Below are 19,541 nucleotides of genomic sequence, written 5' to 3'. Positions count from 1 at the left end.
AATCAAAGTAAATTAATTGGACGTGGTCAAGCAGGAGGTGGCAAGAGTGAACATTGACATCTTAGGAATCAGTGAACTAAAATGGCCGGGAATGGGTTAATTTAACTCAGATGACATTATATCTACTTCTGTGGGCAAGAATCCCTTAGAAGAAATGGAGTAACCCTCAGAGTCAACAAAAGAGTCCAAAATGTGGTACTTGGGTGTGATCTCAAAAATGACAGAATGATCTCAGTTCATTTCCAAGACAAACCATTCAGTATCACAGTAATCCAAGTCTTTGCCCCAACCACTGATGCCAAACAAGCTGAAGTTGAATGGTTCTATGGAGACCTATAAGACCTTCTAGTTCAGTTCAATTCAGTTCAGTCACTCAGTCATGTCCAACTCTTTGCAACGCCATGAATCGCAGCACGCCAGGCCTCCCTGTGCATCACCAACTCCCGGAGTTTACTCAAACTCTTATCCATCGAGTCGGTGATGCCATCCAGCCATCTCATCCTCTGTTGCCCCCTTCTCCTCCTGCCCACAACCCCTCCCAGCATCAGGGTCTTTTCCAACGAGTCAACTCTTCGCATCAGGTGGCCAAAGTATTGGAGTTTCAGCTTCAGCATCAGTCTTTCCAATGAACACCCAGGACTGATCTCCTTTAGGATAGACTGGTTGGATCTCCTTGCAGTCCAAAGGACTCTCAAGAGTCTTCTCCAACACCACAGTTCAAAAGCATCAATTCTTCGGCACTCAGCTTTCTTCACAGTCCAACTCTCACATCCATACATGACCACTGGAAAAACCATAGCCTTGACTAGATGGACCTTTATTGGCAAAGTGACGTCTCTGCTTTTTAATATGCTATCTAGGTTGGTCATAACTTTCCTTCCAAGGAGTAAGTGTCTTTTAATTTCATGGCTGCAGTCACCATCTACAGTGATTTTGGAGCGCAAAAAAATAAACTAGAACTAACACCAAAAACAGACGTCCCTTTCATCCTAGAGGGTAGGAATGCCAAAGTAGGAAATCAAGAGATACCTGGAGTAACAGGCAAGTTTGGCCTTGGAGTACAAAATGAAGCAGGGCAAAGGCTAACAGAGCTTTGTCAAGAGAACACACTGGTCATTGCAAGCATCCTTTTCCAATAGCACAAGAGATGACTCTACACAAGGACATCACCAGATGGCCAATACTGAATTCAGAATGATTGTATTCTTTTCAGTGGAAGATGGGGCAGCTTTATATAGTTAGCTGAAAAAGACCTGGAGCTGACTGTGGCTCAGATCATAAACTCCTTATTGCAAAATTCACAGGCTTAAGTTGAAGAAAGCAGGGGAAACCACTAGACCACTAGTTATACCAGTATAACTTAGATCCCTTATGATTACACAGTGGAAGTAATGAATAGATTTAAATTGATTAGAGGTGGTAGACAGAATGCCTAAAGAACTATGGACAGAGGTTGATAACATTGTACTGGAGGCAGTGACCAAAGCCATCCCAAAGAAAAAGAAATGCAGGAAGGCAAAATGGTTGTCTGAGGAGGCTTTACAAATAGCTGAGAAAAGAAAAGTGAAAAAGCAAGGGAGAAAAGGAAAGATATACCCAACTGAATGCAGAGTTCCAGAGAATAGCAAGGAGAGATAAGAAAGCCTTCCTAAGTGAACAATGCAAAGAAACAGGAAAACTATAGCATGGTAAAGACTAGAGATCTCTTCAGGAAAATTGGAGATATCAAGGAAAGAGTTCAAGCAAAGATGGACACAATAAAGGACAGAAATGGCAAGGAATTAACAGAAGCAGAAGATATTAAGAAGAGGTGGCAAGAATATACAGAAGAACTGTACAAAAAACGTCTTAATGACCTGGATAATCACAAGGGTATGGTTACTCACCTAGAGCTAGACATCCTGGAGTGTGAAGTCAAATGGGCCTTAGGAAGCGTTACTACAAACAAAGCTAACTGAGGTGATGGAATTCCAGCTGAGCTATTTCAAATCCTTAAAAATGTTGCTGTTAAAGTGCTGCACTCAATATGCCAGCAAATTTGGAAAACTCAGCAGTGTCCACAGCACTGGAAAAGGTGAGTTTTCATTCCAATCCCAAAAAGGGCAATGTCAAAGAATGTTCAAACTACTGTACAATTGTGCTCATTTTGCGTGCTAGTAAGGTTATGCTCAAAATCCTTCAGGCTCAGCTTCAGCAGTACGTGAACTGAGAACTTCCAGATGTTACAGGCTGGGTTTAGAAAAGGCAGAGGAGCCAGAGATCAAATTGTCAACATTCACTGGATCCTAAAGAAAGCAAGGAAATTCCAAAAAAATATCTACCTCCGTTTCACCAACCACACTATAGTCTTTGACTGTGTGGATCATGACAAACCATGGAAAGCTCTTAAAGAGCTTACCTGTCTCCTGAGAAATTGCATGTGGGTCAAAATGCAACAGTTAGAATCCTGTATGGAGCACCTGATTGAGAAAGGAGTTTGACAGGGCTGTCTGCTGTCACCCTGTTTGTTTAAGCTATTTTCTGAGCACATCATGAGAAGTGCCAGGCTGGATGAGTTACAAGCTGGAATCAAGATAGGCGGGAGAAACATCAACAACCTTAGATATGTGGATGATACCACTCTAATGGCAGAAAGTGAAGAGGAACTAAAGAGCCTCTTGATGAAGGTGAAAGAGGAGAGTGGAAAAAGCTGGCTTAAAACTCAGCATTCAAAAAACGAAGATCACAGCATCTGGTGCCATCACTGAATGGCAAATAGACTGGGGGGAAATGGAGACAGTGACGAACTTTATTTTCTTGGCCTCTAAAATCACTGCAGGCGGTGACTGCAGCCATGAAATTAAAAGATTCTTGCTCCTCGAAAGAAAAGCTGTGACAAACCTAGACAGTGTGTTAAAAATCAGAGACGTCATTTTGCCGACAAAGGTGCCTATAGTCAAAGCTATTACTTTTCCAGTAATCATGTACGGAAATGAGAGTTGGACCATAAAGAAGACTGAGCACCAAAAAATTGATGCCTTTCAACTATGGTGCTAGAGAAGACTCTAGAGAGTCCCTTGGACAGCAAGGAGGTCAAACCAGTCAATCCTGAAGGAAATCAACCCTGAATGTTCATTGGAAGGACTGATGCTGAAGCTGAAACTCCAATTCTTTGGCCACCTGATGGGAAGACCTGACTCATTGGAAAAGACCCTGATGCTGGGAAATATTGAAGGCAGGAGGAGAAGAGGATGACTGAGGATGAAATGGTTAAATAGAATCATCAACTCAATGGCCATGAATTTGAGTAAATACCGGGAGCTAGTGAAGGATAGGGAAGCCTGGTGTGCTGCAGTCCATGGGGTCGCAAAGAGTCAGACACGACTTAGCAACTGAACGACCACCACCACATGCATACCTGAAGCTACTTGAAATGCATGTGTTAGAAATTTGAAGAAAAGGCATATAAGTGAACAAAAGTCAGTTTTCGTTGAGTTGTATGGCCACTTTTGTTTTTGAAAATATGCATATTTATTTTTCTCTTTTTTTAATTTAAGTATAATTGATTTACAATATCTTGTTGGTTTCAGGTGTACTGCACAGTTATTCAGTTACACACATGTGTATACTTAAATTCTTTTTAAGACTCTTCCCTTATAGTAGTGGTGGTTCAGTCGTCTGACTCTTGTGATCCCATGGACTATAGCTCACCAGGCTCCTCTGTCCATGGCAACTCCCAGGCAAGAATACTGGCATGGGTTGCCGTTTCCTTCTCCAGGGGATCTTCCTGATCCAGGTGTCGAACCCAGGTCTCCTGCATTACAGGCAGATTCTTTACTGACGGAGCCAGCAAGGAAGCCCATTTTCTCTTAGAGGTTCTTAGAAAACATTGAGTATCGTTCCATCGGCGCTGTACCATAGGTCCTTGTAAAATATGCATGTTTTAAATTTACAAACCAGTGTTCAGTGTATCTATAGGTAACAACCCTCCTGTGTGTTGGGACCCAGAACAGGGCCAGGACTGTGTTGACAGGGCTGGTCCAAACTGCCCAGGGCCCCAGGACTGGGAAATGCCTCTCAAGGGCCATGAGTTCCTGTCTTCCCTCCCGCAGGTTCCTCAGCTCTACAAGATCAAGGGGTACCATCCGGTGTCTGTGCAGGGGTCTGCAGCCAGCTACAGGCCTCAGAAGCTCGCGCGGGCCCTGAGGCAAGGAGCTGAGGTAACGTGTCCCACCTTTGGGAGAGGAACCGCCCCCACCGTTTCCTCGCTGCCCAGGCCCCGAGACTAACGTGCTGCCCTTGGTCCTGGCCCAGGACGAAGCTACCACAGTCATCACCCTGCCCAAGCAGGATTCCTCACCCCAGCTGCCCGGTGAGACCGCCGTCCTGAGCATAAAACTCCCCGAGGCCTTGGCGCAAGCTCCAGATTACGACCCGCTTTATATTTTTGTAAGTGCCATCAGCAGAAGTCATGGTTCCCTGTCTTTTTGTTTTAGCAGTTACTTCATAAGAAAACAAAAACAAATAGAAAACAAGCTTGCTTATGGTTACCAAAGGGGAAAGGGGGGTAGAGTATACTGGGAGTGTGAGATTAGCAAGTACTCCTAACTACACATAAAACGATCACTTCACTGAACACCCAAAACTGACACAATACTGTAAATCAACTATACTTCATTTAAAAAAAAAAGACAGAAGCACCAATTGGGAATATTTTTCTCTCTTTGGAATTTCAGGGGTTAAACAACATCTCACTTTTGAAATTGCTGGCCAGACTTTATTGCTTGGAGCATATCAATGTTTCTTTTAACGACTCCAGCATTTATTTTTTAAGACAATAGCTTTATGGCCGTTTCCAATTATCTGTAATATGCACATATGTATTTTTGTGTTTATTTTAAGCATAGTTTCCATATAACATTATATAAATTTATGTACAGGTGTACAGTACAGTGATTCACAAGTTTTAAAGGTAACATATATGTATATATTTTTTAAAAAGAAAATACAACAGGAAAAAGTAAAGTCACCCCAAACTCCTTCCCGAAGCTCAAGTTGATCCCTTATCCCATCTTTGGATGCCATGTCCCTGCCACAATGATCCCTGACTCCCTTTTCTTTTAATGCTTTATTGGTCCAAAGTACACATTTTATTTTTTTATTTATTTTAATTGGAGGCTAATTACTTTACAATATTGTGATGGTTTTTGCCATACATTCACATGAATCAGCAATGGGTGTACATGTGTTCCCCATCCTGAACCCCCCTCCCACCTCCTTCCCCATCCCATCCCTCAGGGTCATCCCAGTGCACCAGCCCTGATCACCCTGTCTCATGCATCAAACCTGGACCAGTGATCTATTTCACACATGATAATATACATGTTTCAATGCTCTTCTCTCAAATCATCCCACCCTCACCTTCTCCCACAGTCCAAAAGTCTGTTCTTTATATCTGTGTCTCTTTCACTGTCTCACATATAGGGTCAATGTTACCATCTTTCTAAATTCCATATATATGTGATAGTATACTGTATTGGTCTTTTTCTTTCTGACTTACTTCACTCTGTATAATAGGGTCCAGTTTCATCCACCTCATTAGAACTGATTCAAATGCATTCTTTTTAATAGCTGAGTAATATTCCATTGTGTATATGTACCACAGCTTTCTTATCCATTCATCTGCTGATGGACATCTGGGTTGCTTCCATGTCTTGGCTATTGTAAACAGTGCTGTGATGAACATTGGGGTACATGTGTCTCTTTCAGATCTGGTTTCCTTGGTGTGTATGCCCAGCAGTGGGATTGCTGGGTCATATGGCAGTTCTTTTTCCAGTTTTTTAAGGAATCTCCACACTGTTCTCCATAGTGGCTGTACTAGTTTGCATTCCCACCAACAGTGTAAGAGGGTTCCTTTTTCTCCACACCCTCTCCAGCATTTATTGTTTGTAGACTTTTTGATAGCAGCCATTCTGACCAGCGTGAGATGGTACCTCACTGTGCTTTTGATTTGCATTTCTCTGATAATGAGTGATGTTGAGCATCTTTTCATGTGTTTGTTAGCCATCTGTATGTCTTCTATGGAGAAATATCTGTTTAGTTCATTGGCTCATTTTTTGACTGGGTCATTTATTTTTCTGGAATTGAGCTGCAGGAGCTTGTATATTTTTGAGGTTAATTCTTTGTCAGTTGCTTCGTTTGCTATTATTTTCTCCCATTCTGAAGGCTGTCTTTTCACCTTGCTTATAGTCTCCTTCGTTGTGCAAAAGCTTTTAAGTTTAATTAGGTCCCATTTGTTTATTTTTGCTTTTATTTCCATTACTCTGGGAGGTGGGTCATAGAGAATCCTGCTGTGATTTATGTCGGAGAGTGTTTTCCTATAGGAGTTTTATAGTTTCTGGTCTTACCTTTAGATCTTTAATCCTTTTGAGTTTATTTTTGTGTATGGTGTTAGAAAAGTGTTCTAGTTTCATTCTTTTACAAGTGGTTGACCAGTTTTCCCAGTAGCACTTGTTAAAGAGGTTGTCTTTTTTCCATTGTATATCCTTGCTTCCTCTGTCAAAGATAAGGTGTCCATAGGTGCATGGATTTATCTCTGGGCTTTCAATTTTGTTCCACTGATCTATATTTCTGTCTTTGTGCCAGTACCATACTGTCTTGATGACTGTAGCTTTGTAGTATAGCCTGAGGTCAGGCAGGTGATTCCTCCAGTTCCATTCTTCTTTCTCAAGATGGCTTTGGCTATTTAAGGTTTTTTGTATTTCCATACAAATTGTGAAATTATTTGTTCTAGTTCTCTGAAAAATACCATTGGTAGCTTTATAGGGATTGTGTTGAATCTGTAGACTGCCTTGGATAGTATACTCATTTTCACTATATTGATTCTTCCAATCCATGAACATGGTATATTTTTCCATCTATTTGTGTCAATTTGATTTCTTTCATCAGTGTTTTATAGTTTTCTATATATAGGTCTTTTGTTTCTTTAGGTAGATTTATTCCAAAGTATTTTATTCTTTTCATTGTAATGGTGAATGGAATTGTTTCCTTAATTTCTCTTTCTGTTTTCTCATTGCTAGTGTATAGGAATGCAAGGGATCTCTGTGTATTACTTTTATATCCTGCAACTTTACATTGATTAGCTCTAGTAATTTTCTGGTGGAGTCTTTAGGGTTTTCTATATAGAGAATCATGTCATCTGCAAACAGTGAGAGTTTTACTTCTTTTTGCCCAATCTGGATTCCTTTGATTTCATTTTCTTCTCTGATTGCTGTGGCTAAAATTTCCAAAACTATGTTGAATAGTAGTGGTGAGAGTGGGCATCCTTGTCTTGTTCCTGACTTTAGGGGAAATGCTTTCAATTTTTCACCATTGAGGATAAGGTTTGCTGTGGGTTTATCATATATGGCTTTTACTATGTTGAGGTATGTTCCTTCTGTGCCTGCTTTCTGCAGGGTTTTTATCATAAATGGATGTTGAATTTTGTCAAAGGCTTTCTCTGCATCTATTGAGATAATCATATAGTTTTTGTCTTTCAATTTGTTAAGGTGGTGTATCACATTGATTGATTGGTGAATATTGAAGAATCCTTGCATCCCTGGGATAAAACCCACTTGGTCATGATGTATGATCTTTTTAATATGTTGTTGGATTCTGTTTACTAGAATTTTGTTAAGGATTTTTGCATCTATGTTCATCAGTGATATTGGCCTCTAGTTTTCTTTTTTTGTGGCATCTTTGTCTGGCTTTGGTATTAGGATGATGGTGGCCTCACAGAATTGAGTTTGGAAGTTTACCTCCCTCTGCAATTTTCTGGAAGAGTTTGAGTAGGATAGGTGTTAGTTCTTCTTTAAATTTTTGGTAAAATTCAGCTATGAAGCCATCTGGTCCTGTTGGAAGATTTCTGATTACAGTTTTGATTGCTGTGCTTTTGATGGGTCTGTTAAGATTTTCTATTTCTTCCTGGTTCAGTTTTGGAAAGTTATACTTTTCTAAGAATTTGTCCATTTCTTCCAAGTTGTCCATTTTATTGGCATATAGTTGCTACTAGTAGTCTCTTATGATCCTTTATATTTCTGTGTTGTCTGTTGTGATTTTTCCCTTTTCATTTCAGATTTTGTTGATTTGATTCTTCTCCGTTTTTTTCTTGATGAGTCTGGCTAATGGTTTGTCTATTTTATTTATCTTCTCAAAGAACCAGCTTTTAGCTTTGTTGATTTTGGCTATGGTCTCCTTTATTTCTTTTGCATTTATTTCTGCCCTAATTTTTATTATTTCTTTCCTTCTACTAACCCTGGGGTGCTTCATTTCTTCTTTTTCTAGTTGTTTTAGGTGTAGAGTTAGGTTATTTATTTGATTTTTCTCCTGTTTCTTGAGGTAGGCTTGTATTGCTCTGAACCTTCCCGTTAGCATTGCTTTTACTGAATCCCATAGGTTTTGGGTTGTTGTGTTTTCATTTTCATTCGTTTCTATGCATATTTTTATTTCTTTTTTTATTTCTTCTGTGATTTATTGGTTATTCAGAAGTGTGTTGTTTAGCCTCCATATGTTTGTATTTTTAATAGTTTTTTCCCTGTAGTTGACATCTAATCTTACTGCATTGTGATCAGAAAAGATGCTTGAGATGATTTCAATTTTTTTGAATTTACCAAGGATAGATTTATGGCCCAGGATGTGATCTGTCCTGGAGAAGGTTCCTCGTGCACTTGAGAAAAAGGTGAAATTCATTGTTCTAGGGTGAAATGTCCTATAGATATCTAACTTTCCAGTTAGACCTAACTGGACCATTGTCTCATTTAAAGTTTGTGTTTCCTTGCTAATTTTCTGTTTAGTTGATCTATCCATAGGTGTGAGTGGGGTATTAAAGTCTCCCACTATTAGTGTGTTACTGTTAATTTCCCCTTTCATACTTGTTAGCATTTGCCTTACATATTGCAGTGCTCCTATGTTGGGTGTATATATATTTATAATTGTTATATCTTCTTCTTGGATTGATCCTTTGATCATTATTTAGTGTCCTTCTTTGTCTCTTTTCACAGCCTTTATTTCAAAGTCTCTTTTATCTCATAGGAGTATTGTTACTCCTGCTTTCTTTTGGTCTCCTTTTGCATGAAATATCCTTTTCCAGCCCTTCACTTTCAGTCTGTTTGTGTCCCTTGTTTTGAGGTGGGTCTCTTGTAGACAGCATATGTAGGGGCCTTGTTTTTGTATCCATTCAACTGGTCTTTGTCTTTTGGTTGAGGCATTCAACCCATTTACATTTAAGGTAATTATTGATAAATATGATCCTGTTGCCATTTACTTTGTTGTTTTGGGTTCGAGTTTATAAACCTTTTCTGTGTTTCCTGTCTAGAGAAGATTCTTTAGCATTTGTTGAAGAGCGGGTTTGGTGGTACTGAATTCTCTGAGCTTTTGCTTGTCTGTAAAACTTTTGATTTCTCCTTCATATTTGAATGAGATCCTTTCTGGGTACAGTAATCTGGGTTGTAGGTTTTTCTCTTCCATTTCTTTAATTATGTCCTGCCATTCCCTTCTGGCTTGAAGAGTTTCTAAAGATCAGCTGTTTAGCCAGGACATGGAAGCAACCTAGATGCCCATCAGCAGACGAATGGATAAGGAAGCTATGGTACATATACACCATGGAATATTACTCAGCCATTAAAAAGAATTCGTTTGAATCAGTTCTAATGAGATGGATGAAACTGGAGCCCATTATACAGAGTGAAGTAAGCCAGAAAGATAAAGAACATTACAGCATACTAACACATATATATGGAATTTAGAAAGATGGTAATGATAACCCTATATGCAAAACAGAAAAAGAGACACAGATGTACAGAACAGACTTTGGACTCTGAGGGAGAAGGCGAGGGTGGGATATTTTGAGAGAACAGCATTGAAACATGTATATTATCTATGGTGAAACAGATCACCAGCCCAGGTTGGATGCATGAGACAAGTGCTCAGGCCTGGTGCACTGGGAAGACCCAGAGGGATCAGGTAGAGAGGGAGGTGGGAGGGGGGATCAGGATGGGGAATACATGTAACTCCATGGCTGATTCATGTCAATGTATGACAAAACCCACTACAATATTGTAAAGTAATTAGCCTCCAACTAATAAAAATAAATGGAAAAAAAGAAAGAAAGAAAGAAAGATCAGCTGTTATCCTTATGGGGATCCCCTTGTGAGTTATTTGTTGTTTTTCCCTTGCTGCTTTTAATATTTGTTCTTTGTGTTTGATCTTCGTTAATTTGATTAGTATATGTCTTTTGTTTTGCCCTTGGTGTTTTGCCTTGGGTTTATCCTGTTTGGGACTCTCTGGGTTTCTTGGACTTGGGTGGCTATTTCCTTCCCCGTTTTAGGGAAGTTTTCAACTATTATCTCCTCAAGTATTTTCTCATGGCCTTTTTTTGGTCTTCTTCTTCTGGGACTCCTATGATTCGAATGCTGGGGCATTTAACATTGTCCCAGATGTCTCTAAGGTTGTCCTCACTTATTTTAATTCTTTTTTCTTTTTTCCTCTCTGCTTCATTTATTTCCACCATTCTACCTTCATCCTCACTTATCCTATCTTCTGCCTCAGTTATTCTACTGTTGGTTCCCTCCAGAGTGCTTTTGATCTCATTTATTGCATTGATTGACTCTTTTTTATTTCTTCTAGGTCCTTGTCAAACTTTTCTTGCATCTTCTCAATCCTTGTCTCCAGACTATTTATCTGTAACTCCATTTTGTTTTCAAGATTTTGGATCATTTTTACTATCATTATTCTGAATTCTTTTTCAGGTAGACTCCCTACGTCCTCCTTTTTGGTTTGGTTTGGTTTGCTTTTATCATGTTCCTTTACCTGCTGAATATTTCTCTGCCTTTTCATCTTGTTTAGGTTGCTGTGTTTGGGGTGGCCTTTCTGTATGCTGAAAGTTTGTGGTTCCTCCTTATTGTGGAAGTTCCTCCCTGTGGGTGGGATTGGACAAGTGGCTTGTCAAGGTTTCCTAGTTAGGGAAGCTTGCATCAGTGTTCTCAGGGGTGAGCTGGATCTCTTGTCTCTGGAGTGCAATGAAGTGTCCAGTAGTGAGTTTTGAGGTGTCTATGGGTTGGTGTGACTTTTGGCCGCCTGTATTTTTGTGCTCAGGGCTACGTTCCTGTGTTGTTGAAGGATTAGCGTGGTGTGTTTTGCTCTGAAACTCGTTGGCTCTCGGGTTGAGCTTGGTTTCAGTGTAGGTATGGAGGCTTTTGGATGAGCTATTGTTGATTAGTGTTCCCTGGAGCCTGACTCCCTTTTTAATACCAAATTAAGTCCAAGCTCCTGACAATGTGAGGCTGAGCCAGTTGTCCCCACTCCACTGCATGTGTCCTGGCCAGCCTGTGTGTTCCCCCATCACCTGCCCTCAGGGGCGTCCCCCTTCCTCCTTATACTTGTAGATACGTAAACAGTTGGAAACGACTGAAGTGACTGAGGTGGCATGCAAACCCTAAGTGTAACAAGCAAAGCATTATGGTGGAGTGTTGGAGTGATGTCCGTGCATCATCTCCAGGGGCCAGAGGAGGCATCCAGGGCAGCATGGACTCCACGTGACAACAGTACAGGTTTCATAAAGGCACATCATTAAAGCAAAATAAAAGGCCGTTGTGAACTCTGACTAAAAGCCAGACAGGAGATCTGAGGAGGTTCTATGTAAGTGCAGAATCATCGGTAAAATGTCACTGTCGTTGCCCTGATTATGCTGTTTTGTGAGAATGCACACACACATGCAGAATGAAGAAGGAGATTAGATACTGCTGAGAAAGTCTCCCCTGGGAGAATCTGTGTCTCTGATGCGGCAGAGGTGCTAGTGGTCACACCAAGGGCAGATGGGATGCAAACCTGCCTGGTTCCTTGCTGTTGGCCTCAGTGCTCCTCTTCCTAGCTCTGCTGCTTTCCTCCAGAGGGCTGTGATACCTGTGTTTTGGCCACTAGGGGGCATGTTCTGGTAGTCTCGTGGCAGGGTAGAGGGGCAGTTCCTCAAAAAAGAGAGTCAGGGCTGGGATAAACTCAGAGGTATAACCAGTAATGCTGAAGAAGCTGAAGTTGAATGGTCCTGTGAAGACCTACAAGACCTTCTAGAACTAACACCAAAAACAGACATCCCTTTCATCCTAGAGGATAAGAATGCCAAAGTAGGAAATCAAGAGATACCTGGGGTAACAGGCAAGTTTGGCCTTGGAGTACAAAATGAAGCAGGGCAAAGGTTAATAGAGTTTTGCCAAGAGAACGCACTGGTCATAGCAAACACCCTCTTCCAACAACCAAAGAGACAACTCTATACATGGACCTCACCAGATGGTCAATACTGAAATCAGATTGATTGTATTCTTTGCAGGCAAAGATGGAGAAGCTCTATACAGTCAGCAAAAACAAGACCAGGAGCTGACTGTGGCTCAGATAATAAATTCCTTGTTGCAAAATTCAGACTTAAATTGAAGTAGGGAAAACCACTAGACCATTCAGATATGACCTAAATCAAATCCCTTACAATTATACAGTGGAAGTGACAAACAGATTCAAGGGATTAGATTTTATAGACAGAGTGCCTGAAGAATAATGGATGGAGGTTCGTAACATTCTACAGGAGGCAATGATCAAGAACATCCCCAAGGGGAAAAAATGCAAAAAGGTAAAATGTTGTCTGAGGAGGCCTTACAAATAGCTGAGAAAAGAGAAGCTAAAGGCAAAGGAGAAAAGGAAAGATATACCCATTTGAATGCAGAGTTCCAAAGAATAGCAAGGAGAGATAAGAAAGCCTTCCTCAGTGATCAATGCAAAGACATAGAGGAAAACAATAGAATGGGAAAGACTAAAGATCTCATCAAGAAAATCAGAGATACCAAGGGAACATTCCATGCAAAGATACACACAATAAAGGACAGAAACGGTATGGATCTAACAGAAGCAGAAGATAATACGAGGTGGCAAGAATACACAGAAGAACTATACAAAAAAGATCTTCATGACCCAGATAATCACGATGGTGTGATCACTCACCTAGAGCCAGACATCCTGGAATGCGAAGTCAAGTGGGCCTTAGAAAGCATCACTACAAACAAAGCTAGTGGGGGTGATGGAATTCCAGTTGAGCTATTTCAAATCCTAAAAGATGATGCTGTTAAACTGCTGCACTCAATATGCCAGCAAATTTGGAAAACTCAGTGGTGGCCATAGGACTCAAAAAGATCAGTTTCATTCCAGTCCCAAAGAAAGGCAATGCCAAAGAATCATCAAACTACCACATAATTGCACTCATTTCACACACTAGCAAAGTAATGCTCAAAATTCTCCAAACCAATCTTCAACAGTACTTGAACCGTGAACTTCCAGATGTTCAAGCTGAATTTAGAAAAGGCAGAGGAACCAGAGATCAAATGGCCAACATCTGATGGATCATCAAAAAAGCAAGAGAGTTCCAGAAAAACATACACTTCTGCTTAATTGACTATGCCAAAGCCTTTGACTGTGTGGATCACAACAAACTGTGGAAAATTCTTAAGGAGATGGGAACACCAGACCATCTTACCTGCCTCCTGAGAAATCTGTATGCAGGTTAAGAGGCAGCAGTTAGAACTGGGCATGGAACAACAGACTGGTTTCAAATCGGGAAAGGAGTACATCAAGGCTGTACGTCACCCAGGTTATTTAACTTACATGCCGAGTACATCATGAGAAATGCTGGGCTGGCTGAAGCACAAGCTGGAATCAAGACTGTAGGGAGAAATATCAATAGCCTCAGATATGCAGATGTTACCACCCTTATGGCAGAGAGGGAAGAACTAAAGAACCTCTTGATGAAAGTGAAAGAGGACAGTGAAAAAGTTGGCTTAAAACTCAACATTCAGAAAACTAAGATCATGGCATCTGGTCCCATCACTTCATGGCAAATAGATGGGGAAACAGTGGAAACAGTGACAGACTATTTTCTTCGGCTCCAAAATCACTGCAGATGGTGACTGCAGACATGAAATTAAAAGACACTTGCTCCTTGGAAGAAAAGCTATGACCAATCTAGAGAGCATATTAAAAAGCAGAGACATTACTTTGCTGACAAATGTCCATCTAATCAAAGCTATGGTTTTTCCAGTAGTCATGTGTAGATGTGAGAGTTGGACTATAAAGAAAGCCGAGTGTTGAAGAATTGTTACTTTTGAACTGTGGTGTTGGAGAAGACTCTTGAGAGTCCCTTGGACAGCAAGGAGATCCAACCAGTCCATCCTAAAGGAAATCAGTGCTGAATATTCATTAGAAGGACTGATACTAAAGCTGAAACTCTAATACTTTGGCCACCTCATGCAAAGAACTGACTCACTGGGACAGACCCTGATACTGGGAAAGAGTGAAGGCAAGAGGAGAAGGGGATGACAGAGGATGAGATGGTTGGATGACATCACCAACTGAATGGACATGAGTCTGAGTAAGCTCCGGGAATTGGTGATGGATAGGGAAGCCCGGCGTGCTGTGGTTCATGGGGTCACAAAGAGTTGGACATGACTGAGCAACTGAACTGAACTGAACGTCACAGGACATTTAGCTCAGTGATTTCCAGACTGCACTTGGCACCAGAACACTCTCATCAGCTGAAGTTCTACATAGAAAGGCTGGGCTGGCAGTGGGAGAGCAGCTTTCCTGAGAAGGGTATCCCAGTGAAACCCTGGGATCTCCATGGTAAGATTTGGACACCACTCTCTTGCAGCCAAAGTATTGGAGCTTCAGCTTCAGCATCAGTCCTTCCAATGAACATTCAGAGTTTATTTCCTTTAGGATTGACTGCTTTGATCTCTTTGCTGTCCAAGAGACCTTCAAGAGTCTTCTTCAGCACCACAATTTGAAAGCATCAATTCTTTGGTACTCAGCCTTCTTTATGGTCTAACTCTCGCATCCGTACACAACTACTGGAGAAACGATAACTTTGACTGGATGGACCTTTGTCAGCAATAAATAGTGGTAATAACAAGGAAAGCTCTACAGTAAGTCTTAGGATGATTTCTATGCATTATCTACAGGGGCCAGAGGAGGCATCCAGGACGGGATGGACTCCATGCACCGACAGTATAGGTTTCATAAAGGCACATCATTAAAGCAAAATAAAAAGCCATTATAAACTCTAAGGGGGAGAGTCAACTAAAAATTGATATGTGTTCCAGATAGGGTGCCAACTAATATTTGGCATGATTTTTAAGACTTGATGGAGAATTTTAAAATATTAATAGAGTCCATCTGGCTTTGATATTAGAACTTCCCTCTGTCACTGACCCAGAGGTCATGATAGTGAACCTTCACCCAAAAGTTATAATCCAAGCCTCTGCTTGGCCTGGCAGAGAAACATAATGACACAGTTAAGACAAAATAAATGCTCTTTACTATAGGGTTGGCCAAAAAGTTCGTCCCATGTCTGGAGTGACTGTGCATGAGCGCCTGAGTGGTGCGAGCTGGGCTGCTTGCTTTGTCTCCTAACCTTGGCTCCTCCTGTTATGTCCTTGCACCCAGGTGTACTTAAGGGAACCTGCCCAGGAATAGGGAACATCCCCCATCTCCCCACCCACCTGCCTTCCTCTGCATCCTCGACCTCCCTGGCTTCCTCTCACCAGGGCCCCCATCTTTCACCTTGGTTGTTTCCGACCCTGCAGTCGCTATCTGGGTCAGATTTGGGAGACAGTGTTTGCATTTGCCCCTGTCTCAGCCCCCACCCCATGTGGCACATTGAAGAACGGGAAAAGAACTGCTCTGGACACATAGGTATCTCCTGCCTCTTCTCTCAGCTACAGAGCTCATTGAGATGTGGTTGCTGGGGCCCTGCCGACTCCCTCACAGGGCACCATCACCTCCCTGCCCTCCTGCTGCCTCTACAGTCATGAGTCCAGGCAAGAGCCCACTTGCTCGGCATCTTTCTCCTCGGCCCTGGCTGTAGGTCAGCTTCCCTGAACTAACGGAAGACTGTCTGCCCAGCATTTGTGTCTGGAACACATTCATCACATCCACTGCAACCAAGTTCTACTGTTCCACCTCCCAGGCCTGGGTGCATCGTCTTTAAGTTGTGGGGGACGTTTATATCTTGACAGTGAGATTGGGTTTCCATCAGTCATATGGAGGTTTGTGTGTATGTTTTAAAATTGTTTTAAAAAAAGTACTCAGACAAAAAGAACAGAATCTCAGTGGCTCTTAAACATCTGAATTAACCATGAGGGAGCTGAAAGCTATGTTGTTTGCGACAAGAGCAGGGTTTTTATTGGACAAGCCCCAGAAGAAACATTAAAAGGCTCCATGTTTTTGTATATTTTGATATAATTACTCTGTACCTCCATTAATCCCACTGGAAAATTAGTAAAAAACAAAAAACAAAAAACAGGATCTCCCTTAAAGGCAGATAGTACATCCAGATGGAGCCTTCCTGAATGAAAGGCATCACCAAAACAACGTTAAATGTTGACGTTTCCTGATATATCAGATGCCACCCTCTCCTTTATCTTCTCTTTAGTTTTAAAGAAGCTGTTTTTCCTTTCCAAAACCAGAAGCTCATTTGCTTTTTAAAACCAGGTTGCTTATTTACAGTTAGGAGTGATCAAATTTAGAAACAAACACTTTAAGCTGTGGTTTCATTTGTGCTGTTTCCACGGGAGCCTAGTAAATCCATGTGATACGTGATGAAGTTCTTCAGCCAGCAAAGTGACGTCTGTGAGTGACCATGACCACAGCCCGCCTGAAGCCCCCTCTACTCTCCTGCTTCTCTTTCCCAGACAAGCTGACGCAGAGTCAGAGCGTCCGTCCTGCTGGGAGCCGTGGGGAACCTCGGCTGATACCTGTCCTGTGCCCGCGTTGAAAGCTGGTCAGCAAAAGAGACTCCTTTTTTCTCTCCCTCTTCTGCAGAATCCCAGCCCGGGGCTGTTTGCTGTGAAGCACCCTCTGACTTACGTGGAAACCTTGATCGATTACCACCTGTGCCCCCACCCCAAGTACAAGTTCACCAAGGAGTGCCACTGCGGCTCCAGCATCCCCATCACCCAGAAGCAGTTTCTCCATCACACGGTAAAGCCGTCGTCCCAGGCTCAGCGGCAGAACTGGGCCTGGGCTGCAGGGACCAGGGGCTGGGGGACGAGGAAGTGGGGCGTCACAGCTGGAACTGGCAATAAGAGAGTTTGCAGCCACGGCTGCAGAACAAGGAGAGTAACCATGGCACGGGGCCCTGGCATGCCCCAGCCCTGGAGCGGGGCAGGCGGGTTCACCACACCACCCCGTCTGCCTGTGCCCCTTCCCAGGCTTCACGTTGCCCCCTCTCAACATTCTTATTCTTTTCCTTTGAAGGCTATGCCTAACATCATTTTATTCCCACTGTGACCGTGTAAGAGAAGTCACATTGTGGTCACAATCCTGGGGTCTGACCCTCTCTCTCTTTGGTTCCTAACAAGGAGAGAGGTCAGAAGGGACAGGGTGGTGATGTGACCAACACACAGTGAGAAGGAGGCTCCCCAGAGTCCCTTCTTCCCTGGATAACCAGCCTGACCTCAGTTTCCAGCAGTGTCTCCTGCGGGTGACCCTCAGCCCTTGCACACTCGACAAAACCCCACCTTAGGTCATCATCTTGGCCCTACTCCTGCCAGCCCCACTTCACACCTCTTGCCACATCACTTTCCTGCCTCTTGGGTGTACAGTTCCAGCCATGACCCCTGTGGTCCTCACTCCCTTCTCCTTCCTCATCCCCGAGTGCAGCCACCCTGGATCCCCCCAGTCTGCCCTACACACCTCATGACTCCCTCTCTCCCACCTGGGTGCCAACACCACACCACCACCACCCCTCACCCCGCCGCAGAAGCCTTCCTTCCGTTCAAATCTTATCCAGTCCTTTTCCACTTTGAAAGCCCTCCATGGTCCCCACTGCCCATGGGAGCAGCTCCAAGCTCATGAGCTTGGCCCGTGAGACCCTTCCCAACCAGCCTGCCTTCCTGGCCGCATTTTCTGTCAGCCCCCATCACGCGCCCTGCCCTCAGTGACCCCTGATCACACCCCCTTGGCATCTCAGTGCAGTGGCACGGGCTCACCCCCCTGACCCCCACTGCCCGGAACAGCCTTTGATGAGCTGATCCGTGCTCTCTAAATGTCGCATTAGCATCACATTCACAGTATTCCAAACAGATGGAGAGGCCTGACCGGCCCCTCCACACCAGGACCCTTGCTTCTCTGCCTCATAAGTCAGGGCACGAACCTCTCCTACCTCCTGCTTTAATTCCTGCAGCTTCGTTGAACACTGTTTGCTGGAGCAGTTGTCTTTTTTAGCCTCAGAAAAATTCTATTAAGCTTAAATGGTAAATTTTGCAGTTCAACTTTTAAGACTGAAAATTAGCCAGCTGAGTGAAACTGAAGTGCTTCCTGGACTGTACCATGGTCCCCCTGTGCTGGCTCTATTACAGGACATAATACCTGGAGTGATGACCTGGAAGAGGTTCCAAAGCCTGGTGCTCTCATCCCTGCCCGAAACCTCGAAGACAGAGGTGTTGCCGAGGTAAGCCCAGCTCACGTTGCCTCAGAGGGGTATGTGTGCCCCTCTGATTACAGAGACTGTGACCCCGAAAGTTGCCTGTCCATAAAATATCAAATCTTACTTTTGGTGCATGAGGGAAGTTTGGTAGTCAGAGGGATATGATGATGTGTAACTGATTTTCATCTCTCTATCTTGAGATAAACTTTATTTCTTTTAACTTTTGTTGACATCTAGTTGATTTACAATGTTTTGTTTCAGATTTACAGCACAATGACTCAGATACTTGTGTATATGTATGTGTATCTATGTAGATATATATAGGTAAATTCTTTTTCTACATTCTCTTCCATTATTGATTATTACAAGATATCAAGTGTAGTTCCCTGTGCTATATAGAAGGTCCTTGTTGGTTACCTATTTTATATATAGTAGTGTGTATATGTTAATCCTAATCTTCTAATTTATCTCTACCCCCTACTTTTCTCCTTTGGTAGCCATAAGTTTTTTTTCTATGTCTGTGAGTCTATTTTTGTTTTGTAAATAATTTCATTTATATCATTTTTAGATTCCACGTACAAGTAATATCATATGATATTTGTCTTACACTTCGTATGATCATCTCAAGGTCCGTTCATGTTGCTGCAGATGGCATTATTTCATTCTTTTTTACGGCTGAGTAATATTCCATGGTGTATATCTATCATGTCTTCTTGATCCACTTCTCTGTTGATGGACACTTAGGTGGCCTCCCTGTCTTGGTATTGTAAACAGTGCTGCTATGAACTTTGAAGTACATATATCTTTTCTAATTGTGTTTTTTTTTTCTAGATATATGCCCAGGAGTGGGATTGTAGGATCATATCATAGCTCTTGAGATAAACTTTAAAAAAACTAATGTCACAGGGCTTCCCTGGTATTCCAGGGATTAGGAATCCTCCCGCCAATGCAGGGACACAGATTTGATCACTGATCTGGGATGATCGCATATGCTGAGGGACAGCCGAGCCCATGTGCCCCAGCTGCTGAGCCCGAACGCTGGAGCCCGTGCCCTGTCCACAACAAG

General features: G+C 42.5%; 1 protein-coding gene and 1 long non-coding RNA gene across 3 annotated transcripts in view; both read left to right on the top strand.

Moving 5' to 3' along the window:
• CFAP221 (cilia and flagella associated protein 221) overlaps window positions 1–19,541 on the top strand; it is a 120,364-nt gene that overhangs the window by 83,489 nt on the left and 17,334 nt on the right. For both annotated transcript variants that reach the window (XM_043488336.1, XM_043488337.1), the window contains exons 18-21: window positions 4,092–4,199; window positions 4,294–4,428; window positions 16,870–17,028; window positions 18,408–18,499. In XM_043488336.1, the coding sequence (XP_043344271.1) occupies window positions 4,092–4,199; window positions 4,294–4,428; window positions 16,870–17,028; window positions 18,408–18,499 (494 nt within the window). The remainder of the gene's footprint in view (window positions 1–4,091; window positions 4,200–4,293; window positions 4,429–16,869; window positions 17,029–18,407; window positions 18,500–19,541) is intronic.
• On the top strand, window positions 14,552–16,677 carry LOC122453962. The gene is made up of 3 exons (XR_006273241.1): window positions 14,552–14,932; window positions 16,069–16,073; window positions 16,665–16,677. It is a non-coding gene; the product is annotated as an uncharacterized LOC122453962 (long non-coding RNA).

This window comes from Cervus canadensis, chromosome 15 (assembly GCF_019320065.1).
Source record: "Cervus canadensis isolate Bull #8, Minnesota chromosome 15, ASM1932006v1, whole genome shotgun sequence".
NCBI classification, from domain to species: domain Eukaryota; kingdom Metazoa; phylum Chordata; class Mammalia; order Artiodactyla; family Cervidae; genus Cervus; species Cervus canadensis.
This window is presented reverse-complemented; position numbering and strand designations above follow the sequence as displayed.